At 48.5% G+C, this 25,769-nt stretch overlaps 2 protein-coding genes across 2 annotated transcripts in view; one reads left to right on the forward strand and one right to left on the reverse strand.

Moving 5' to 3' along the window:
* The window catches only part of LOC147091908 (uncharacterized), a 50,650-nt gene that overhangs the window by 2,695 nt on the left and 22,186 nt on the right, over positions 1–25,769 (reverse strand). The window lies entirely within an intron of this gene.
* LOC147091909 (uncharacterized) lies at positions 16,977–23,869 on the forward strand. The gene is made up of 2 exons (XM_085976931.1): positions 16,977–17,070; positions 20,226–23,869. Exon 2 carries the CDS (start codon positions 20,335–20,337, stop codon positions 21,544–21,546), a length of 1,212 nt encoding a protein of 403 aa, XP_085833057.1. The 5' UTR covers positions 16,977–17,070; positions 20,226–20,334; the 3' UTR covers positions 21,547–23,869.

Here is a 25,769-nt window from a genome sequence, read left to right on the forward strand (position 1 = left end):
CTTGATCTCTTTGGCTTTAAGAAATATATCCAACTCCTTCTTGAATATATTTAATGAATTGGCCTCTACTGCCTTCTGTGGTAGAGAATTCCACAGGTTCACCACTCTCTGGGTGAAGAAATTCCTCCTCATTTCTGTCCTAAATGGCTTACCCCGTATCCTTAGACTGTGACCCCTGGTTCTGGACTCCCCGACCATCAGGAACATCCTTCCTGCATCGAGTCTGTCCAGTCCTGTCAGAATTTTAAAAGTTTCAATGAGATCCCCTCTCATTCTTCTAAACTCCAGCGAGTACAAGCCCAATCATCCCAAACTCTCCTCATACGTCATTCCTGCCATCCCAGGTATCAGCCTGGTGAATCTTCATTGAACTCCTTCCACGGCAAGAACATCCTTCCTCAGATAAGGCGACCAAAACTGCACACAATACTCACGATGTGGTCTCACCAAGGCCCTGTACAACTGCAGCAAGACATCCTTGTTCCTGTACTCAAACCCTCTCGCTACGAAGGCCAACATACCATTTGCCTTCTTAACCGCCTGCTGCACCTGCATGCTTACCTTCAGCGACTGGTGCACAAGGACACCCAGGTCTCGTTGCACTTCCCCTTCTCCCAATCTATTGCCATTCAGATAATAATATGCCTTCCTGTTTTTGCCACCAAAGTGGATAACCTCGCATTTATCCACATTATACTGCATCTGCCATGCTTCTGCCTAATCACCCAACCTGTCCAAATCATACTGGAGTTTTTCGGCATCCTCCTCACACACGCCCACCCTGCTTTGTGTCGTCTGCAAACTTGGAGATGTTACATCTAGTTCCCTCGTCTAGGTCATTTATATATATTGTGAATAGCTGGGGTCCTAGGACCCATCCCTGCGGTACCCCACTAGTCACTGCCTGCCACTCGGAAAAAAGAGCCATTTATTCCAACTCTTTACTTCCTGTCTGCCAACCAGTTCTCTATCCAAGTCTACCTTGCCCCCAATCCCATGTGCCTTAACTTTACACGCTAATCTCTTATACGGTACCTAATTGAAAGCCTTCTGAAAGTCCAAATACACCACATCCACTGGTTCGCCCTTATCTATTCTACCAGTTACATCCTCAAAAAATTCCAGTAGATTAGTCAAGCATGATTTACCTTTTGTAAATCCATGTTGACTTTGTCTGATCCTGTCACTGTTTTCCAAGTGCTCTGCTATTCCATCTTTTATAATGGACTCTAACATTTTCCCCACGACCGATATAATTCCCCATTTTCTCTCTACCACCTTTTTTGAATAGTGGGGTAACATTAGCTACCCTCCAATCCATGGGAACTGTTCCAGAGTCTATCGAATTTTGGAAGATGACCAGCAATGCATCTACTATTTCTAGGGCTACTTCCTTAAGTACCCTAGGATGTCGATTATCAGGCCCTGGGGATTTATCGGCCTTCAATCCCGTCAATTTCCCGAACACCATTTCCCTACAAATACTGATTTCTTTCAGTTCCTCCCTCTCATTAGACCCTATGTTTCCCGACATCTCTGGGAGGTTATTTGTGTCTTCCTTTGTGAAGACAGAACCAAAGTATGTATTTAATTGGCCTGCCACTTCTTTGTTCCCCATTATAAATCCCCCTGATTCTGACTGCAAGGGACCTATGCTTGACTTCACCAAGCTTTTTCTCTTCAAATATCTACAGTTAGTTTTTATGTTCCCTGAAAGCTTACTCTCATACTCTATTTTCCCCCTCTTAATTAATCCCTTTGTCCTCCTTTGCTGAATCCTAAACTGCTCCCAATCCTCAGGTTTACTGCTTTTTCTGGCCAATTTATATGTCCTCTCCTTGGATCTTATGCTATCTCTAATTTCTCGTTAGCCACGGTTGAGTCACCTTTTTTGTTTTATTTTTATGCCAAACAGGGATGAACAAATTCTGTAGTTCATCCATGCGATCTTTGAATGTTTGCAATTGCCTATCCACCGTCAACCCTTTGAGTAACATTCCCCAATCAATCCTATCTAACTCGCGCCTCATACCATCGTAGTTTCCTTTATTTAAATTCAGGACCCTAGTCTCGGAGTCAACTACTTCACTCTCCATCTTAATGAAGAATTCTATCATATTATGATCGCTACGCCCCAAGGGGCCTCGCACAACAAGATTGTTAATTATTCCTTTCTCATTACATAATACCCAGTCTAAGACGGCCTGATCTCTAGTTGGTTCCTCGACATATTGGTCCAGGAAACCATCCCGTATACACTCCAGGAATTCCTCCTCCACAGTATGTTTACTAATTTGGTTAGCCCAATCTATATGTAGATTAAAGTCACCCATGATAACTGCTGTGCCCTTATTGCACACGTCTCTAATTTCCCGTTAAATGCCATCCCCAACCTCCGCATTACTGTTTGGCGGTCCGTATAACACTCCCACTAACGTTTTCTGCCCCTTGGTATTTCTCAGCTCTACCCATACAGATTCCACATCATTAGAGCTAATATCCTTCCTTTCAAGTGTGTTAATCTTCTGTTTAAAAAGCAATGCTACCCCACCTCCCTTTCCTTTTTGCCTATCTTTCCTGAATATTGAATACCCCTGGATGTTGAGTTCCCAGCCTTGGTCATCCTGGAGCCATGTTTCCAGAATCCCAATCATATCATATCCGTTTACCTCTATTTGCGCAACTAATTCATCCACCTTATTACGAATGCTCTTCGCATTAAGACACAAGGCCTTCAGGCTTGTTTTTTTAACACTCTTACACCTTTTAGAATTATTATTTACTGTGGCTATGTTTTGATTTAAACCCTTGATTTCTCTGACCACCACCTTTGTTTTTCTCCTTCCTGTCTTTTGCTTCTATCCTTGTTTCCCTTTCCTCGGTCTCCCTGCTCAGGTTCCCAAACCACTGCCATTTTAGTTTAAACCCTCCCCCAGAGCACTAGCAAACACTCCCCCTAGGACATCGGTCCCGGTCCTGCCCAAGTGCAAACCGTCCGGTTTGTACTAGCCCCACCTCCCCCAGAACCGGTTCCAATGTCCCAGGAATTTGAATCCCTCCCCCTTGCACCATTCCTCTAGCCATGTAGTCATCTGAAATATCCTTCTATTTCTACTCTGACTAGCACGTGGCACTGGTAGCAATCCTGAGATTACTATCTTGGAGGTCCTATTTTTTAATTTACCTCCTAACCTATATTCAGCTTTTAGGACCTCATCCTGTTTTTTTACCTATATCGTTGGTACCTATATGCACCACGACAATTGGTTGTTCACCCTCCCCTTCCAAAATGTTCTGCCTGGTGGTCAACCATTCTCTTCCTGCCTGTGCAGCCTTTACCTGCGCTGTGACCAACTCCCTAAACGTGCTATCCACGATGTCCTCAGCATCGCGGATGCTCCAGTATGTATCCACTCACAGCTCCAGCGCCGCAATGCGGTCTGTCAGTAGCTGCAGCTGGATACACTTCCCGCACACATGGTTATCAGGGACACAGGAAGTGTCACAAGAATTACAGACACCCTATAAACTCCGCCGCCTCGCTCTTTATATCACCGCCGCCGCTCCTCACGGGAGAAACCGGGTAAAGGTGGGGACAGTGGGAAGGGAGTCAGTTCCCCGTCTCCATTGGAAGTTCAACGGCGCAGTCACACCAGGGACAGTCCATTCACCTGCTCCGTGTGTGGAAAGGGATTTGTTTGTTCATCCCACCTGCAAACACACCAGCGAGTTCACACTGGGGAAGAGACCATTTCAATTTCCTGACTGTGGGAAGAGCTTTAAAAGCCCCGGGCATCTGAAGGGACACCAGTGCCTCCACACTGTGGAGAGGCCATTCACCTGCTCCGTGTGTGGGAAGGGATTCTTGCAGTCCTCCACCCTGCTGACACATCAGCTTGTTCACACTGACGAGAGACCCTTTAAATGTTCTGACTTGTGGGAAAAGCTTTAAAAGCTCCAGGGAGCTGAAGAGACACCGGCTCCTACACGCTGGGGAGAGGCCGTTCACCTGATCCGTGTGTGGGAAGGGATTCGCTCGGTCCTCCAACCTGCTGGCCCATCAGCGAGTTCACACTGGAGAGAACCCCTTTAAAAGTTCTGGCTGTGGGAAAAGCTTTTAAAGCTCCAGGGAGCTGGAGACACTGGCTCCTATACACTGGTGAGAGTCCATTCACCTGCTCCGTGTGGGGGAAGGGATTCACTCAGTCATCCCACCTGCTGATACACCAGTGAGTTCACACTGACGAGAGACCCTTTAAATGTTCTGACTGTGGGAAGAGCTTTAAAATCTCGAAGAGCCTTAAGGGACACCAGCGTGTTCACACAAATCATCAAATCTAATAGCACGGAAGGAGGTGATTCGGCCCATCGAGTCTGTGCCGGCTCTTTGAAAGAGCTGTCCAATTTAGTCCCAAACCCCAGCTTTATCCCCAGAACTCTGCAAACTAGTCCTCCAAACAGTCAGGGGGAGATAGAGGAACAGATATGTAGGCAATCTCAGAAAAGTGCGATAATAATAGGGTAATAACAGTGGGGGATTTCAACTTCCCCAATATAAATTGGGACAGTCAGAGTGTGAAAGGCTTAGAGGGTGCAGAATTCTTAAAGTGCATCCAGGAGAGCTTTTTGAGCCAACATGTAGAAAGTCCTACAAGAGAGGGGGCGGTACTGGACCTAATTCTGGGGAATGTAGCCGGGCAAGTGGTGGAAGTGTCAGTAGGAGAGCATTTTGGCGACAGTGACCATAATTCGGTGAGATTTAAGGTGGTCATGGAAAAAGACAAAGACGGCCCGGAAATAAGGGTTCTAAATTGGGGGAAGGCCGATTTTAATATGATAAGGCAGGATCTGGCCAAAGTGGACTGGGAGCAGCTGCTTATAGGAAAATCCACATCAAAACAGTGGGAGACTTTCAGAAGGGAAATAGAGAGAGTACAACGCCAACATGTTCCTGTAAAGGTCAAGGGTGGGACCAACAAGCAAAGGGAACCTTGGATGACAAGGGATATACAAAAATGCATTAGAAATAAAAGGGGGGCTTTTGGCAGTTACAAAAGACTAAAGACAGAAGAAGCCCTAGAGGAGTATAAAAAGTGCAGGGGCATACTTAAAAAAGAAATTAGGAGGGCGAGGAGGGGCCATGAAATAACACTGGCGAGCAAAATAAAGGAAAATCCTAAGATGTTTTATAAGTATATTAAGGGCAAGAGGATAACCAGGGAAAGGGTAGGGCCCATTAGGGACCAAAGTGGCAATCTGTGTGTAGAGCCAGAGGATGTAGGCGGGGTTTTAAATGAATTTTTTGCATCTGTGTTCACTATGGAGAAAGACGATGCAGAGATAGAAATCGGGCAAGGGGACTGTGACATACTTGAACATATTAGCATCGAGAGGGAGGAGGTGCTAGCGGTTTTAGCGGGCCAAAAAGTGGATAAATCCCCAGGCCCGGACGAGATGTATCCCAGGCTGCTGTGGGAGGCAAGGGAGGAGATTGCAGGGGCTCTGACACTAATTTTCAGAACCTCTCTGGCCACAGGGGATGTACCAGAGGACTGGAGAACAGCTAACGTAGTACCATTATTCAAGAAGGGTAGCAGGGATAAACCAGGGAATTACAGGCCAGTGAGTCTAACATCTGTGGTGGGGGAATTATTGGAAAAAATTCTGAGGGACAAAATTAATCTCCACTTGGAGAGGCAAGGATTAATCGGGGATAGTCAGCATGGCTTTGTCAAGGGTAAATCATGTCTAACAAATCTGATCGAATTTTTCGAGGGGGTGACTAGTGGGGTGGATGAGGGAAATGCTGTGGATGTGGTTTACATGGACTTCAGTAAAGCTTTTGACAAAGTCCCGCATAGGAGACTGGTCAAGAAGGTAAGAGCCCATGGGATCCAGGGTGCCTTGGCGCGTTGGATCCTAAACTGGCTGAGTGGCAGGAGGCAGAGGGTGATGGTCGAAGGTTGCTTTTGTGACTGGAAGCCTGTGTCCAGTGGGGTACCTCAGGGATCGGTGCTGGGTCCCTTATTGTTTGTGATCTACATAAATGATTTGGATGAGAATGTCAAAGGTATGATCAGTAAGTTCGCAGATGACACGAAAATTGGTGGGGTGGTAAATTGCGAGGAGGAAAGCCTCCGGCTACAGGACGATATAAACGGGTTGGTCAGATGGGCGGAAAAGTGGCAAATGGAATTTAACCCTGAAAAGTGCGAGGTGATGCATTTTGGACGGACAAATAAGGCAAGGGAATACACAATGAGTGGTAGGACCCTAGGAAGTACAGAGGGTCAGAGGGACCTTGGTGTACATGTACATAGATCCCTGAAGGCAGCGGAGCAGGTAGATAAGGTGGTTAAAAAGGCATATGGGATACTTGCCTTCATTAGCCGAGGCATAGAATATAAGAGCAGGGAGGTTATGATGGAGCTGTACAAAACGCTGGTGAGGCCACAGCTGGAGTACTGTGTGCATTTCTGGTCGCCTCACTATAGGAAGGATGTGATTGCTTTGGAGAGGGTGCAGAGAAGATTCACCAGGATGTTACCTGGGATGGAGCGCCTCAGCTATGAAGAGGCGCTGGACAGGCTGGAGTTGTTTTCCTTGGAGCAGAGAAGGCTGAGGGGGGACCTGATTGAGGTGTACAAAATAATGAGGGGCATAGATAGGGTAGATAAAGAGGAACTTTTCCCCTTAGTGGGGGGGTCAATAACAAGGGGGCATAGATTCAGGGTAAGGGGCAGGAGATTTAGAGGGGATTTGAGGAGGAACTTTTTCACCCAGAGGGTGGTTGGAATGTGGAACTCAATGCCTGAAAGGGTGGTGGAGGCAGGAACCCTCACAACATTCAAGAAGCATTTGGATGAGCACTTGAAATGCCATTGCATACAAGGCTATGGACCAAATGCTGGAAAATGGGATTAGACTGGACAGGGATGGATGGGCGGCGCAGACACGATGGGCCGAAGGGCCTCTTTCTGTGCTGTAAAACTCTATGACTCTATGACTCTTCAAGGACATGTCCAACTACTGTTTGAAAGTTCCTGTGGAACCTGATTCCAGCATCCTTTCAGATGGTGCGTTCCAGATCTTAACAACCCTCTGTGTGAAAACAATTCTCCTCATTTCCCTCTAGTTCTTTTAGCAACTATTTTAAATCTGTGACCTTTGGTTACCGACCCACTTGCCAGAGTGAACAGTTTCTCCCTACTTGCTCGATCAAAACCCCTCATCATTTTGAACACCTCTATTAGGTCTCCTCTTAACCTTCTCTGCTCTAAGAGGAACAATCCCAGCTTCTCCAATCTCTCCACATAACTGAAGTCCCTCATCCCTGGTACCATCCTGGTCAACCTCCTCTGCACCCTCTCCAAGGCCTTGACATCCTTCCTAAAGTGTGGTGCCCAGAACTGTACCCAAGACTCCAGCTGAGGCCAAAGCCCTGCAGCTGTACAACACCCTGGTTAGACCACACCTGGAGTACTGTGAGCAGTTCTGGGCACCACACTTTAGGAAGGATATATTGGCCTTGGAGGGAGTGCAGCGTAGGTTTACCAGAATGATGCCCGGACTTCAAGGGTTAAGTTACAGGGAGAGATTACACAAATTAGGGTTGTATTCCCTAGAATTTAGGAGTTTAAGGGGTGATCTGATCGAAGTTTTCAGGATATTTAGGAGAACAGATAGGGTAGATAGAGAGAAACTATTTCTGCTGGTTGGGGATTCTAGGACTGGGGGCATAGTCTAAAAATTAGAGCCAGACCTTTCAGGAGTGAATTGAGGAAACACTTCTACACACAAAGGGTGGTAGAAGTTTGGAACTCTCTTCCGCAAACGGCAATTGATGCGAGATCAATCGTTAATTTTAAATCTGAGATTGATAGGTTTTTGTTACCCAAAGGTATTAAGGGATATGGGCCAAAGGCGGGTGTATGGAGTTAGGTCACAGATCAGCCATGATCGCATTGAATGGCGGAACAGACTCGAGGGGCTGAATGGCCTCCTCCTGTCCTATGTTCCTAACTAGTGATTTGTAAAGGTTTAGTGTAACTTCCTTGTTTTTGTATTCAATGGCCCTATTTACAAAGCCAAGTATCCCACACACTTTCTGAAACCTCACCAACTTGCCGTGGCACTTTCAAAGATTTGTGAATATGGACCCCCAGGTCCCTCTGCTCTTGCACCCCCTCAAAATAGTCCCATTTAGATTATACGGCCTCTCCCTGTTGTTTCTCCCAAAGTGCATCACTTCACACTTATCCTCATTTAATTTCACCTGCCTTGTGTCTGCTCATTTCACAGTCTGTCTCTGTCCTCCTGAAGTCTGCTACTACTATGCTCACTATTTACTACGTTGCCGAGTTTTGTATCATCTGTAAACTTCAAACTTGTACACCTATACCCAATCCAGGTCAGTTATATATAACAAGAAAAGCAATGGTCCTAATCCTGACCCCTGGGGGAACCCACTGCATACTTCCCTCCAGTCAGAAAAACATCCCTCAGCACTGCTCACTGTCTCCTCTCCCTCAGCCAATTATATACCCAAATTACCATCAGCCCTTGAATACCATGTGCTTCTCTTTTCTGAGTAGGTCTCTTGTGTGGTACTTTATCAAATGCCTTTTGAATGTCCATAAGAACATAAGAAATAGGAGCAGGAGTGGGCCATTCGGCCCCTCGAGCTTGCTCCACCATTCAATAAGATCATGGCTGATCATCGATCTCCATATCCCATGATTCCCCTAGAGTCCAACAATCTATCGATCTCAGCCTTGAATATACTCAAAGACTCAGCATTCACAGCCCTCTGGGGCAGAGAATTACAAAGATTCACAACCCTCTGAAATTCCTCCTCATCTCAGTCTTAAATGGCCGACCCCTTATCCTGAGACTGTGCCCCCTAGTTCTAGACACTCCAGCCAGGGGAAACAACCTCTCAGCATCTACCCTGTCAATCCCCTTCAGAATCTTAATGTTTCAATGAGATCACCTCTCATTCTTCTAAACTCCAGAGAGTATCGGCCCATTCTACACAATCTCTCCTCATCGGACAGCCCCCTCATCCCAGGAATCAATCTAGTGAACCTTCGTTGCACTGCCTCCAAGGCAAGTATATCCTTCCTTAGATAAGGGGACCAAAACTGTGCCCAGTACTCCAGGTGTGGTCTCACCAAGGCCCTGTACAATTGGAGCAAGACTTCCTCACTCTTATACTCCAACCCCCTTGCAATAAAGGCCAACATGCCACTTGCCTTCCTTATTGCTTGCTGTACCTGCACGCTAGCTTTCTGTGTTTCTTGCACGAGGACACCCAAATCTTTCTGAACACCAACATTTGAAAGTTTCTCACCATTTAAAAAATATTGTTTTTCTATTTTTCCTACCAAAGCGAATAACCTCACATTTCCCCACATTACACTCCATCTGCCACCTTACTGCCCACTCACTCAGTCTGTCTATATCCCTTTGCAGAGTCTTTGTGTTCTCCTCACAGCTTACTGTCCCACCTAGCTTTGTATCATCAGCAAACTTGGATACATTACACTCGGTCCCTTCATCTAGGTCATTAAAGTAGATTGTAAATAGCTGAGGCCCCAACACTGATCCTTGTGGCACCCCACTAGTTACAGCCTGCCAACCTGAAAAAGGTCCGTTTATCCCTACTCTCTGTTTTCTGCCTGTTAACCAATCCTCTATCCATGCTACTATATTACCCCCAACCCCGTGAGCCCTAATCTTGTGTAATAATGTTTTATGTGGCACCTTGTCGAATGCCTTTTGGAAATCCAAATATACTACATCCACTGGTTCCCCTTTATCTACCCTGCTAGTTACATCCTCAAATAACTCTAATAAATTTGTCAAACCCCATTTCCCTTTCATAAAACCATGTTCACTCAGCCTAACCATGTTATGATTTTCTAAGTGCCCTGATACAACTTCCGTAACAATGGATTCCAGCATTTTCCCAACGACTGATGTCAGGCTAACTGGCCTGTCCTTCCCTGTTTTTTCTCTCCCTCCTTTCTTGAATAGCGGTGTTACATTTGCGACCTTCCAATCCGCTGGGACCGTTCTAGAATCTCGGGAATTTTGGAAGATCAAAACCAATGCATCCACGATCTCTTCAGCCACCTCTTTTAGAACCCTAGGATGTAGGCCGTCGGGTCCAGGGGATTTGTCGGCTTTTAGTCCCATTAGTTTCCCTAGTACTTTACATTAAGTTCCTCACCCTCATTAAACCCTCGGTTCCCCACCATCTTTGGTGTGCTTTTGTGTCTTCTACTGTGAAGACAGATACAAAATATTTGTTTTAACGTTTCTGCCATTTCCTTATTCCCCATAATAATTTCTCCTGTCTCGCCCTCTAAGGGACCAACGTTGTCAGCTAGAGCTCAGTTGGCAGCTCATTATCAAGATGTTGTAAATGTTCTTAATCTTCAATAAAGTATATTTATTAAATAAAAGTTGGTAGCTCACTCGCCTCTGAGTCAGAAGGTTGTGGGTTCAAGTCCCACTCCAGAGACTCGAGCACATAAAGCTAGGCTGACACTCCAGTGCAGTGCTGAGGGAGTGCTGCACTGTCGGAGGGGCCGTCTTTCTGATGAGACGTTAAACCGAGGCCCCGTCTGCCCTCTCAGGTGGATGTAAAAGATCCCATGGCACTATTTCGAAGAGGAGTCGGGAAGTTATCCCGGAGTCCTGGCCAATATTTATCCCACAACCAACATAACAAAATCAGATTATCTGGTCATTATCACATTGCTGTTTGTGGCAGCTTGCTGTGCGCTGCCACATTTCAACAGTGACTCCACTTCAAAAAGTACTTCATTGACTGTAAAGCGCTTTGAGACGTCCGCTGGTCGTGAATGGCGCTATATAAATGCAAGTCTTTCTCTACTTATGCTACTCTCTTCCTCTTTGATGCTTTTGATTTAATTTTTAAACATTTAAGAAATTATTGCAGTGACAAAGGCTGTCTCTGAAACTGCAGGAAATTTGTCTTTAAATAAGCTTTTTAAAAATTTATTATTTTAAAAATTTGCCAGGCCCGCAGTCTGCGGCCCCTCTCCCAGATTCCAGCCCCAGCTCTGTGCTGCCTGCGGCCCCTCTCCCAGATTCCAGCCCCAGCTCTGTGCTGACTGCAGCCCCTCTCCCAGATTCCAGCCCCAGCTCTGTGCTGCCTGCGGCCCCTCTCCCAGATTCCAGCCCCAGCTCTGTGCTGACTGTGGCCCCTCTCCCAGATTCCAGCCCCAGCTCTGTGCTGCCTGCGGCCCCTCTCCCAGATTCCAGCCCCAGCTCTGTGCTGACTGTGGCCCCTCTCCCAGATTCCAGCCCCAGCTCTGTGCTGCCTGCGGCCCCTCTCCCAGATTCCAGCCCCAGCTCTGTGCTGACTGTGGCCCCTCTCCCAGATTCCAGCCCCAGCTCTGTGCTGACTGCGGGCCCTCTCCCAGATTCCAGCCCCAGCTCTGTGCTGCCTGCGGCCCCTCTCCCAGATTCCAGCCCCGGCTCTGTGCTGACTGCGGCCCCTCTCCCAGATTCCAGCCCCAGCTCTGTGCTGACTGTGGCCCCTCTCCCAGATTCCAGCCCCAGCTCTGTGCTGACTGCGGCCCCTCTCCCAGATTCCAGCCCCAGCTCTGTGCTGACTGAGCTGCTCTCACCTGGGGACAGCGCGTCACAATCGGCCCCAGCGCACCTGAGCTGGAGAGGAGGCCCCGCCCCCTTGCCGCGCCACCATTGGTGGGCGAACCCGGGCCCGCCCTCTTCCTATTGGTCAGAGCTCCCGTCAGTCACAGGCCGGGCCGGCCTCCATCTTCCTCTGATGACGTCACAATCGGGCCCCAGCCTCAGCGCCGGGTAGAAAGGTCACGCCCCCTAGCCGCGCCGCCATTGATTGGAGGACCAGGCCGCCCAGTTCAGTCCTCCCAGCTCAGCCCTCTTCCTATTGGTCAGCGCTCCCGTCAGTCACAATCACCTTACTCCGGCTCACTCCGCCACAGCTCGCGGTTCAATCCGCTCCGTCCGGTGTCCGCGGAGGCCCCGCCCGCCCCGACTCTTAGGTTTGGTTTTCTCGTATTTTACTTTATAATCTCAATCTCCGCTCCCCCCTCACCTCGATTTAAATCGATTCCCAAACACTTTACTTTATCCGGCCGCTGATTCCGCCTCTTCCCGGGCCCGGCCTTCCATCTGCGCTCTGCAGGCCCCGCGCAGGCGCACTGGCAGTCTGGTTTTCTGGTGGGGCCGAATAAGCATGCGCGGCCCTGCCCCTCCACATTTAAAGACACACCCACCCCCTCCACATTTAAAGGGACACCCACCACCCCTCCACATTTAACGGGACACCCAACCCCTCCACATTAAAAAAGACACCCACCCCCTCCACATTTAAAAGGACACCCACCCCCTCCACATTTAAAGGGACACCCACCCCCCTCCACATTTAAAGGGACACCCACCCCCTCCACATTTAAAAGGACACCCACCCCCCTCCACATTTAAAGGGAGAACCACTCCCTCCACATTTAAAGGGACTCCCTCCCCCCTCTCATGCGTTCTTCTGATTAAAGGGACAGCGACAATTCCCCCGGCCACCGCACCTTAGCAAGGATGTGAAAGACCTTGAGAGCGGGAAGAGGTTTACGCACTCATCCGATCATGGCTGATCATCCAAATTCAGTACCCGATCCCTGCTTTCTCCCCATATCCCTTGATCCCTTTAGCCTTAAGAAATATATCCAACTCCTTCATGAATATATTTAATGAAGTGGCCTCCACTGCCTTCTGTGGTGGAGAATTCCACAGGTTCACCACTCTCTGGGTGAAGAAATTCCTCCTCATTTCTGTCCTAAATGGCCTACCCTTTATCCTTAGACTGTGTCCCCTGGTTCTGGACTCCCCGCCCATCGGGAACATCCTTCCTGCATCTAGTTTGTCCAGTCCTGTCAGAATTTTATAAGTTTCAATGAGATCACCTCTCATTCTTCTAAACTCCAGTGAGTACAAGTCCAATCGACCCAATCTCTCCTCATACGTCATTCCTGCCATCCCAGGTATCAGCCTGGTTAATCTTCGCTGAACTCCTTCCATGGCAAGAACATCCTTCCTCAGATAAGGCGACCAAAACTGCACACAATACTCAAGATGTGGTCTCACCAAGGCCCTTTACAACTGCAGCAAGACATCCTTGTTCCTGTACTCAAAACCTCTCGCTACGAAGGCCAACATACCATTTGCCTTCTTAACTGCCTGCTGCACCTGCATGTTTACCTTCAGCGACTGGTGCACAAGGACACCCAGGTCTCGTTGCACTTCCCCTTCTCCCAATCTATTGCCATTTAGATAATAATCTGCCTTCCTGTTTTTGACACCAAAGTGGATAACCTCACATTTATCCACATTATATTGCATCTGCCATGTTTCTGACCAATCACCCAACATGTCCAAATCATCCTGGAGTTTCTCGACATCCTCCTCACAGCACACATGCCCACCCAGCTTTGTGTCGTCTGCAAATTTGGAGATATTACATCTAGTTCCCTTGTCCAGATCATTTATATATATTGTGAATAGCTGGGGTCCAAGGACCGATCCCTGCGGTACCCCACTAGTCACTGCCTGCCATTCGGAAAAAGACCCGTTTATTCCAACTCTTTGCTTTCTGTCTGCCAACCAGTTCTCTATCCAAGTCAATACCTTGCCCCCAATCCCATGTGCCTTAACTTTACACGCTAATCTCTTATGCGGGACCTTATCGAAGGCCTTCTGAAAGTCCAGATACACCACATCCACTGGTTCTCCCTTATCTATTTTACCAGTTACATCCTCAAAAAATTCCAGTAGATTAGTCAAGCAGGATTTACCTTTTGTGAATCCATGTTGACTTTGTCCGATCCTGTCACTGTTTTCCAAGTGCTCTGCTATTACATTTTTATATCGGACTCCAGCATTTTCCCCACTACCGATGTCAGGCTTACCGGTCTGTAATTCCCCGTTTTCTCTCTACCACCTTTTTTGAATAGTGGGGTAACATTAGCTACCCTCCAATCCATGGGTACTGTTCCAGATTCCATCGAATGTTGGAAGATGATCAGCAATGCATCTACTATTTCTAGGGCCACTTCCTTAAGTACCCTAGGATGTAGATTATCAGGCCCTGGGGATTTATCGGCCTTCAGTCCCATCAGTTTCCCTAACACCATTTCCCTACAAATACCGATTTCTTTCAGTTCCACCCTTTCATTCGACCCTATGTTCCCCGGCATCTCTGGGAGGTTATTTGTGTCCTCCTTTGTGAAGACAGAACCAAAATATGTATTTAGTTGGTCTGCCGTTTCTTTGTTCCCCATTATAAATTCCCCTGATTCTGACTGCAAGGGACCTACGCTTGACTTCACCAATCTTTTTCTCTTCACATATCTATAAAAGCTTTTACAGTCAGTTTTTATGTTCCCTGAAAGCTTACTCTCATATTCTATTTTCCCCCTCTTAATTAATCCCTTTGTTCTCCTTTGTTGAATCCTAAACTGCTCCCAATCCTCAGGATTATTGCTTTTTCTGGCCAATTTATATGTCCTCTCCTTGGATCTTATGCTATCCCTAATTTCCCTTGTTAGCCACGGTTAAGTTGAGAATATAGAATGCAAAAATAAGGTAACAACTCGCTCCGCATGGCCAAGGACCCTGCCAATCTAAAATGGAGGACCCTGTTAGCCTAAAATGGTGGTGCAATGTCGACATCGCTGAGTCACTTGCATATTGTGAGAGATGATCATGTTAATTCAAGAAACTGAAGGCAGCAGGAAGTAAAATGCTAATATGGCTGGCACCCACGATGTCACACCTTGCTGGTGGAACAATGTAGGGTGGAGTGCAAAGGGTATACTGACAATAGGCGATCCGAAAACACATTACCATGCATTACCATAATGATTAGGTGATCGTGAAACCATTACCTGCATATTTTCTATATTATAAACCATTCAGTGAACTGTGACTTCTTTATTTCAAACTGCCAGGCCAGGAAATCACTTTAAAATGTGTACGTGCCCAGCTCAGGATTGGTGCAGACTGTAAGATGTGTTAATGTCTTCTCAAAAGCAAGTATAATGATGTGGTACTCTGTATGAAAGATTACTTGCTCTGGTGGAACCTGTCGAGACTCTGCTGGAGTCAGAACTGTGCTGTATCAGAGTAAGTCTCCCGGGACAACAGAATAAAACAACTGTTGAACTCAACCAGTATTCGACTCAGTGTTTGTACTGAACCAGATTGAGGGCAAAAGAATCCGTTTCAACAAAGTCACCTTTTTTGTTTTATTTTTATGCCAAACTGGGATGAACAACCTCTGTAGTTCATCCATTCGGTCTTTGAATGTTTGCCATTGCCTATCCACCGTCAACCCTTTGAGTGCCATTCCCCAATCAATCCTACCCAACTCGCGCCCCAGACCATCGTAGTTTCCTTTATTTAAATTGAGGACCCTAGTCTCTGAGTCAACTACTTCATTCTCCATCTTAATGAAGATTTCGATCATATTATGACCCAAGGGGCCTCGTACAACAAGATTGCTAATTAATACTTTCTCGTCACATAATACCCAGTCTAAGAAGGCAGTTGAGGCCAATTCATTAAATATATTCAAGAAAGAGTTGGATATATTTCTTAAGGCTAAAGGGATCAAGGGATATGGGGAGAAGGCAGGGACCAGGTACTGAGTTTGGATGATCAGCCATGATCGCATTGAATGGCGGAGCCGGCTCGAGGGGCTGAATGGCCTACTCCTGCTCCTATCTTCTATGTTTCTAAAATAGACTTTGCTTGCTTTGCTGACTCAGCAAACCTCATTTGCTTTGCTGTTTTTTGGCTGACTAAATAAAAGAGTTTTTTTTTGGCTGCATGCAGGTATTTAATTGAGTTAGTTCAGGCTTGCTGTCAGTCCTGGCCCTGGTCCCGCCCCTTCCTGCACCTCATTGGCTGACACCGCTGTCAATCGACACCACGAGGGGAAGGGAGGGTGATTGACAGGTGACGATTGATAGAAGCGCCTGCCCGCGCTGTGATTGGTGCAGGGGAAGGCAAGTGGGCGTGTCCGGCCCCCGGCCCCACGTGGGGGAGTCAAAGGCTGGCTGGAGCTCATGCGCAGTCCGCCTCGCACCGTTGGGAAGCTTTTCAAAACAAAAATTTCCCGAAACAAACTGAAAACACTCATTAATTGCCCGAACTCTCCTCCCCTCTAAAGTGCGATTATTATTATTCTTGGTTTTCCTCATTTGTGCGGCGTGTCTTTTTTTTACCTTGCGGTGGCGTGCGCCGACCCAACCGACCCTTGGGCGTTGCGTGCTGGCGTCATCGCGTAAGCGGTGGGGGATTGATTGACGCGAGGCGCCCACCAATCAGGAGCGCGGAAAACGCTGGGCGGACCGGGCGGGCTGACGGTCCTCCAAGCAATGGCGGCGTGGAAGGGGGGCGGGACCTTAGTGGGCTGCGTGCGCCGATCCAATCGACCCTTGGGCGTTGCGTGGATGCGTCAGCTCGTAGCGGAAGGGGGGTTGATTGACGCGAGGCGCCCCCCAATCAGGAGCGCGGAAATCGCTGGGAGGACCGGACGGGCTGACAGTCCTCCAAGCAATGGCGGCGCGGGAGGGGGGCGGTACTTCGGTGGGCTGCAGGCCGCTTTCCTGCTTTCATTTCCTATTATTTTATTTCCTTTCCAGTTTAAAAAAGGGTTCGACCCGAAACGTCACTCTAATTTCTCTCCCCGGATGTTGCCTGGCCTGCTGAGTTTTTCCAGCATTTTCTGTTGTTATTTCCTGCTTTCATTGTCTGCAGGAGCTGTTAAAGGGGAGGAGGCGGAGGAGAGTGGAAAAACCCCAGCTTGTGAGTGTTTATTCCTTTGCATTACCTTTATTGCAAGGCTATTCATCAATTGCATTCATTTAAAAATAAGTGAACCTTTTCTCTTTTTGACTTTTATCCAAAAGAAAGAGCCTTGGTGCTGTGAACATTTTGGTGGGCAGCCACGTTTAAAGGGACAAAGACCAGCATTCTTCCTCCTCTCTTTCTCTCGTGAGTATTTGTGGTGGGTGAGAGGGTGGGGGGGTGAGTCAAAGGGGACTGCGGCCCCTTTCAACAACAAAAAATTGCTTGGCCATTTAAAGGGGAATGGGTGTCCCCAGGTATTTAAAGGGGCAGTGTCTCTCTCTTTCTGTATCATGTAAGAGCAGGGAGGTTCTGCTTCAACTGTACAAAACACCAGTTAGGCCACCGGCTAGAGTACTGCGTGTAGTTCTGCTCGCCCCATTGCAGGAAAGATGTGACTGCTCAAGACAGCAGATTTACGAGGATGTTGCCAGGACTAGAGAATTTCAGCTACAAGGAAAGATTGAATACATAAAAACATAGAAGATAATCTACATCCTAGGGTACTTAAGGACGTGGCCCTAGAAATAGTAGATGCATTGCTGGTCATCTTCCAAAATTCGATAGACTCTGGAACGGTACCCATGGATTGGCGGGTAGCTAATGTTACCCCACTATTCAAAAAGGGTGGTAGAGAGAAAATGGGGAATTACAGACCGGTAAGCCTGACATCGGTAGTGGGGAAAATGCTAGAGTCCATTATAAAAAATGTAATATCAGAGCACTTGGAAAACAGTGACAGGATCGGACAAAGTCGACATGGATTTACAAAAGGTAAATCCTGCTTGACTAATCTACTGGAATTTTTTGAGGATGTAACTGGTAAAGTGGATAAGGGAGAACCAGTGAATGTGGTGTATTTGGACTTTCAAAATGCTTTCGATAAGGTCCCGCATAAGAGATTAGCGTGTAAAGTTAAGGCACATGGGATTGGGGGAAAGGTATTGACTTGGATGGAGAACTGGTTGGCAGACAGAAAGCAAAGAGTTGGAATAAACGGGTCTTTTTCCGAGTGGCAGGCAGTGACTAGTGGGATACCACAGGGATCGGTCCTTGGACCCCAGCTATTCACAATATATATTAATGATCTGGACGAGGGAACTAGAGGTAATATCTCCAAGTTTGCAGACGACACAAAGCTGGGTGGGCGTGTGTGCTGTGAGGAGGATGCCGAGAAACTCCAGTATGATTTGGACAGGTTGGGTGATTGGGCAGAAGCATGGCAGATGCAATATAACATGGATAAATGCGAGGTTATCCACTTTGGTGTCAAAAACAGGAAGGCAGATTATTATCTGAATGGCAATACATTGGGAGAAGGGGAAGTGCAACGAGACCTGGGTGTCCTTGTGCACCAGTCGCTGAAGGTAAGCATGCAGGTGCAGCAGGCGGTTAAGAAGGCAAATGGTATGTTGGCCTTCGTAGTGAGAGGGTTTGAGTACAGGAACAAGGATGTCTTGCTGCAGTTGTACAGGGCCTTGGTGAGACCACATCTTGAGTATTGTGTGCAGTTTTGGTCGCCTTATCTGAGGAAGGATGTTCTTGCCATGGAAGGAGTTCAACGAAGATTCACCAGGCTGATACCTGGGATGGCAGGAATGATGTATGAGGAGAGATTGGGACGATTGAGCTTGTACTTGCTGGAGTTTACAAGAATGAGAGGGGATCTCATTGAAACTTATAAAATTCTGACAGGACTGGACAGATTAGATGCAGGAAGGATGTTCCTGATGGTCGGGGAGTCCAGAACCAGGGGACACAGTCTAAGGATAAAGGGTAGGCCATTTAGGACAGAAATGAGGAGGAATTTCTTCACCCAGAGAGTGGTGAACCTGTGGAATTCTCTACCACAGAAGGCAGTGGAGGCCAGTTCATTAAATATATTCAAGAAGCAGTTGGATATATTTCTTAAGGCTAAAGGGATCAAGGGGTATGGGGGAGAAAGCAGGGACCGGATACTGAATTTGGATGATCAGCCATGATCGCAGTCTCGAGGGGCCGAATGGCCTACTCCTGCTCCTATCTTCTATGTCCCTTTAAAATCAGTCATCCACGGGGACGCAGTCCCTTTAATGAAAATCACACAGAAAAAGAAAGTGTCTGTCCCTTTAAGAGAAACCCCCACCACTCCCATATTTCTCTTGAAGTACTTGAAATTAATAATTAAAAATGATGAAAATTAATATTAAGAAAATTAATTCAGGGAGAAGAAATATTTTTACTCACGAGTATTTGCTCCAGAGAGTTTTTTGTTTCTGCTTCATCAATTTAAAAATGAACTGCTTCTTTAAAAACTTACGCAAATCAAAATTAGTTTGAGCTGTAAAATGTGAAAGGAACATTAAAAATAAACTTTCCCAGGCTCTCAGATCCTGAGGAGGCCCCTTTACAAAATGGCGGCGGGCCGATCCGTCCAATGAGCCGGTTCCAGGTCCCGCCTCCTCCTTCGCCGCGATTGGTTGGAGGACCAAAGCCCCTCAGTCGGTCCTCCAGGCTCAGCCTCCCCTCGCTCATTGGTGGAGAGCTCAGTGTCAGTCGGTGCACGCCGGCGACGTCGTGACGTTGCAGGGTGGGCGGTAGGAGCAGGCGGGAAATTAAATTAATTTAAATTAAATCTCCTGTCAGCCTCCTCTGACCCACTCAGCCGGCGCAAGTCCCGCCCCTCAGGCTCCCCGATTGGTTGGAGGACCCGCCGCCGGCTCGCTCCTCCAGCCTCGCCCCGCTCGCTCTCTATTGGTCGGAAGTTCCCATCAATCAGGCCCTGGGCCCGGGTCACGTGTCCCTGGAGCGCGCTCCGCCAAACTGAAGAATCTCCGCTCGGGGCCCGGATCCGCGGATTCTCTGGTTTGGAGTCCCCTTTATTCTCTCCCCTCCTCTGATCTCAATTGGATCTGGGGGAAAACTCACTTTCCCTCACTGATTGCAGCTCTTCACCAACACCGACTTTCCAAAGAAAGCCCCGTGCGGCAGCCTGGAGCTCAGGGGCCCAGCGCGCAGGGAGGATGATTGACAGGGGCCCACGGTGTGTGCTGAGCATGCGCGGTGCGGGCCGGGCGCCTGTGGAGCAGGAGAGGGCGGGGCTATGGGGCGCATGCGCGGGGTCAGCCACAACACAGCGCGACGGCCGGAGCACTTTCTGGAGCACGGGGTTTGTGGGAATTGCAGCCGCCATTACTGTTGATCCTTTCAACCAACCTGTGCAGCAACTGGGGCCTGAAAATCAGCTTCACTGCCCCTGGGCTGGGAAAGGGGGACATGAGACAACATTCTCCCTCTTACCCCTCTCTACACTCCTTTTACAGGGTTTTAGAAGTGGAGCATTTACAGACAGGAAGCTCAAACCAAACATCACGTCAGGGTCTGACAGTGTCGCTTGATTCATCAGGACCTGAATACCATCGGCCTTTGTAGATGGAAGGAGAGAGCAGAGATCGCAGCGCGGACAAACCGCACACGTGTTCCGTGTGTGGACTTGCCTTCAGCCGATCGCCTGACCTGTCGAGACACGTGCACCGTCACACCGGGGAGAAACCGGGTAAAGGTGGGGACGGCGGGAATGCATCCAGTTCCCCGTCTACGTCAGAAGTTATTCCGCACAGTCACCCTGGAGACAGTCCGTTCACCTGCTCTGTGTGTGGGAAGGGATTCACTCGCACATCCCACCTGCTGAGACACCAGCTTGCCCACACTGATGAGAGGCCATTTCAATGTTCTGACTGTGGGAAGTGCTTTAAAAGCTCCAGAGATCTGAAGGAACACCAGCTTGTTCACACCGATGAGAGACAGTTTACATGTTCCGACTGTGGGAAGAGGTTTAAAAGCTCCACGAATCTGACAAAACACCAGCGTTCTCACAATCAAGAGAGACCATTCACCTGCTCTGTGTGTGGGAAACGTTTCACTGAATCATCCAACCTGCTGACACACCACCAAGTTCACACTGATGAGAGACCCTTTAAATGTTCTGACTGTGGGAAGAGCTTTAAAAGCACCAGGGACCTGACCAGACACCAGCTTCGTCACACCGGGGAAAGGCCGTGCACCTGCTCCGTGTGTGGAAAGGGATTCACTGATTCATCTACCTTGCTGAGACACCAGATTGTTCATACTGATGAGAGAGCATTTAAATGTTCTGTCTGTCAGAAGAGCTTTAAAAGCACCAGGGACCTGAAGGAACACCAGCTTGTTCACACCGATGAGAGACCGTTTAGATGTTCTGACTGTGGGAAGAGCTTTAAAATCTCCGGGGCTCTGACCACACACCAGCTTATTCACAGTGGGGAGAGGCCGTTCACCTGCTCTGTGTGTGGAAAGGGATTCTTGCAGTCCAACAAACTGCTGGCACACCAGCTTGTTCACACTGATGAGAGACCGTTTACATGTTCTGACTGTGGGAAGAGCTTTAAAAGACCCGGGGAGCTGAAGCAACATCAGCTTGTTCACACTGATGAGAGGCCGTTTACATGTTCTGACTGTGGAAAGAGCTTTAAATGCACTGGGGACCTGAAGCAACATCAGCTTGTTCACACTGATGAGAGACCGTTTACATGTTCTGACTGTGGGAAGAGCTTTAAAAACTCCAATGACCTGCTGAGACACCAGCGAGTTCACACTGTTCTGTAGCGCAGGGCCCTGCAGACAGCTGGGGTGACATGAACATGGAATGGATGAATGTTTTATACATTTCTGTACTGTTGTTTAATCTTTCAAACTGTTGTGCTGATGATTCCCTTGATTTGACTGTTCACGTTATTCTTTTCCCTTATCACAGGCAATTGCCTATTAAAAGTCAACCATGTGCCCCCTTTTTAAAGGGGCACAACCAATAAAACCTGTAACATAACAAAAAAAAGTTTAAAGGGAACTTAACAAATGAAATTAAAGTTCTATTTTCGGTGGTGATGATGCACGCCAGTCCCTCCGGTACCCAGCCTGGAGCTCAGGGGCCCAGCCTGGAGCTCAGGGGCCCAGCGCGCAGGCGCGGGGAGCATGATTGTCTCATGAGTATAAGCCCAATCGACCCAATCTCCTCATACCTCATTCCTGCCATCCCAGGTATCAGCCTGGTGAATCTTCGCTGCACTCCCTCCATGGCAAGAACATCCTTCCTCAGGTAAGGTGACCAAAACTGCACACAATACTCAAGGTGCGGTCTCACCAAGGCCCTGTACAACTGCAGCAAGACATCCTTGTTCCTGTACTCGAACCCTCTTGCTACGAAGGCCAACATACCATTTGCCTTCTTAACCGCCTGCTGCACCTGCATGCTTACCTTCAGCGACTGGTGCACAAGGACACCCAGGTCTCTTTGTACTTCCCCTTCTCCCAATCTATTGCCATTCAAATAATAGTCTGCCTTCCTGTTTTTGCCACCAAAGTGGATAACCTCATATTTATCCACATTATAGTGCATTTGCCATGTTTCTGCCCAATCACCCAATCTGTCCAAATCGTAATGGAGTTTCATGACATCCTCCTCACAGCATACCCTCCCACCCAGCTTTGTGTCGTCTGCAAATTTGGAGATATTACATCCAATTCCCTCGTCCAGATCATTAATATATATTGTGAACAGCTGGGGTCCTAGGACCGATCCTTGCGGTACCCCACTAGTCACTGCCTGCCACTCAGAAAAGGACCCGTTTATTCCAACTCTTTGCTTTCTATCCGCCAACCAGTTTTCTATCCAAGTCAATACCTTGCCCCCAATCCCATGTGCCTTAATTTTGTACGCCAATCTCTTATGCGGGACCGTACTGGAGTTTCTCGGCATCCTCCTCACAGCACACTCGCCTACCCAGCTTTGTGTCGTCTGCAAACTTGGAGATATTACATCTAGTTCCCAAGAATGTAGGTTGGAATAGACTGGACAAGGGGAGAAAAAATAGAGTTGAGATAGGAAGAGATTAGTTCCGTGGGGCAAAAACAGGCTGAATCGATGGGTCTACTAGGGCAGCCCTGTTTGTGCACCTTGGGAAGGAGGTAGAGCGGGCTGTGTGGGGTTGGGGGTCTATGAGGTTGACAGCCATGGAGGGAAGATCTCCAGAGGAGACGAGGTCAGTGACAGTCCTGGAAACAATGGCTTGATGTGGTAGTGGGGTCATGGTCCAGGGGGAGCTGGAGGAGGTGTCAGAGAGTTGGTGTTCAGACTCCGCACAGTAGTGGTTGGTTCACCAAACAACAACAGCACCACCCTTGTCAGCACGTTTAATGATAATGTTAGGGTTGGATCAGAGCGAACGGGATCCTGCAAGCTCAGAGGGGGGGAGGTTGGAGTGAGTGAGGGGACCAGAGAAATGGAGACACAATGTGGACACTCTGGTGTGTCAGCGGGTGGGATACACCAGGGAATCCCTTTCCACACACTGAGGTTGACTCTAATGATCGAGTCTGTTCCAACTGACAACGGCTTAAGTCTCCTGAATTCATTACTGGATTTATTAGTGACTATTATATTTATGGCCCCTTAAATATGATGAGATTCTGTTAAGCTGACCAGTATGTTGTTGTACTTTGTCTTTTTCTGATGAATGAAACATTACTGAGCCCCTGTACCCATGTTATGGGATGAAGTGCCAGACAAGTAGACACAATGTCTGGGTGTGAATCTGATAACCTCACGGACCATATAGGTGTGATAACCAGACGGGCTTGTGGTTATAGTCTGGTCACAGATAGACTAAATTCCCTGAATTAGCAGGAGTTCAGGAGGCGGTCAACAGACGGGTCCAAACAATCCCATTTCCTGAGCGGTAACCAAGCTTGTGTATAAGAACAGGCCACTTAAGCCGTTGTCAGTTGGAACAGACTCGAGAAGATCGCGCGTGAATCCACTGTACTTCTATTCTCCAGATTGAGGGAATTATCACCCGATCTGTGTTATGCAGCGCTCTTAATAAAGCCTGGAGAGAAAATTTGTGTTCCTGTGAGCTTGACTGTCTGGTATCTGAAACCCTGGGACTCCCGATCATTGGAGTCAACCTCATTGTGTGTGGAAAGGGGTTCCCTGGTGTATCCCACCCGCTGACACACCAGAGTGTCCACATTGTGACTGCGGTGGGTCGATTCCACTCATTTCCTGTAAACCTGTTTTAAAAAATCTGAGCCAGTGTGTTGTGAGCCAAAGAGCCTTGGCCTAGAAATTGGTTATAGCCCTGTTTGGGGCGCTAGTCCTGGCGCTGCGCAAAGTTTATCGCCAGGTGCAATTTAGCACCACCTACCGCGATATTGGGTTTTAGCGCCCCTAAGGTGATTGCGGTGCTAAATCAGGCGTTACACAGGACTCTTAAGGTGCTAACCAAGCGGCGCAACCCAATTTTGTGGCGGCGGGGCGCAGTGAAGTTGCTGTCAATAATCACTTCCCCACAACACACACTGGCGCGGCCAGCTCTTAAAGGGGCAGGTCATCAGCCATGGGCCATCAGCCCTTGTCCCCGAGAAGCCAGCCTCCTGGGTGAGTCGGGGCCTGGAAAAGGTCTGTTCCAGAAGTCCTGCGAAGGATGAAGGCGTCGTGGCTGCTGCCTGGGAACTGCGCATTCACTGCGAGGATCAGCTGTCGGTGGTCACAGACTAGCTGCACAATCAAGGAATGGAATACCTTGTGATTGCGGGCCTCTTCCGGATTGAATACAGGCGGCCGCAAAGCCACGTTCTTGCAGTCAATGGCACCCTGCACCATGGGGAAGTCCGCCATTGCAGCGATGCCCGCTGCGCGCTCCCGCTGCTTGTCCGGGGTCAATGTGAAGGAGGTGTACGGCCACCTCCTTTAAAACAGGGCATCAGTCAGTTGACGGCTGCAGCAATGCTCCGCAAACTGCGAAATTTTGGCTGTGTCCCCAGATGCAGCGTGAAAAGAGCCGCTCGTGTAGAAGTTCAGGGCAACAGTCATCCTCACAGCCACCGACAGAGATGTTCTGCACCTTATCTGAGGCTGCAGATCCTGCCAAAACAGGTGGCACAGCTCAGTCACCACCTCCTTTCTAAATCGCAGCCTTCTGACACACGGCTCCTCCGACATGTTCATGTAGGAAAACTGCTGTCGGAAAACCCTGCCAGTGTAAGGTCTGGTGGGGTGACGTCTGTTGCCCCTCCTCTGTCTGGCCATGCCTCCCCCCCTGTCCCTGCATCTCAGTGCCCTTTCAAATGATACAGCAGCAGGACGTTCCCCTCCAATGCAGCCCCCATAATAAGTGCGCTCAGGAAGTTTTCCCGTTGTAAAAGCTCACCAACAGCAAGGCGATGGTCAGAAGGCTGAAGTTCCTCTGCCTGCGTGGGCTCAGTGGTCAAAAGGCTTTCTGTGTGCTGATCAGCAACTCTTTGTAATTGTCGAAGAAGTTGTGCTCCAGAAATGGCTGCCGCTTTTAAACCACACCAGTCCCCTTTAAATAACGCCCCCCCCAGGCCGAGAAGGACTTGGGAACGTTCCAGCAAGCTGTCACTATTAGTGCCAGGTGCTACGGAGGCGGGCGCCACCCAATTTCTGCTCTGGGGCGCTAAAAAGGCGTTGCACACTGAAATGACGTCATAATCAGCCTTCGCCCATGAGCGGGCGCTACGATTTAGCGCCGGCGCTAAATGCATGCTCAGTATGGGGCGAGGCGCGAATCTCCTTGCGCCCGGCCAGAAATTGGTTAACACCCCAATTCTCGGCCTCTTTAGGCGCTAATCGGTGGCACTAACAACTGAATTTCTCCCCCCTTCTGTCCAATGAGGGGAATAAAGGCCCACAGCCTCCCCTAGCCCTGGGCCCTGAATAAGAGACTGGAGAAACTCGCTGTCCTGCGGATCAGACAATCAGCCGGAGCTAGTCCTGCCCCTCGGGCTCCCCGATTGGTTGGAGGACCCGC

The sequence above is a fragment of the Somniosus microcephalus genome, unplaced genomic scaffold (assembly GCF_052327205.1).
Source record: "Somniosus microcephalus isolate GS21.2 unplaced genomic scaffold, FLI_Smic_1.0 unresolved_chr3, whole genome shotgun sequence".
Classification (NCBI taxonomy): Eukaryota; Metazoa; Chordata; class Chondrichthyes; order Squaliformes; family Somniosidae; genus Somniosus; species Somniosus microcephalus.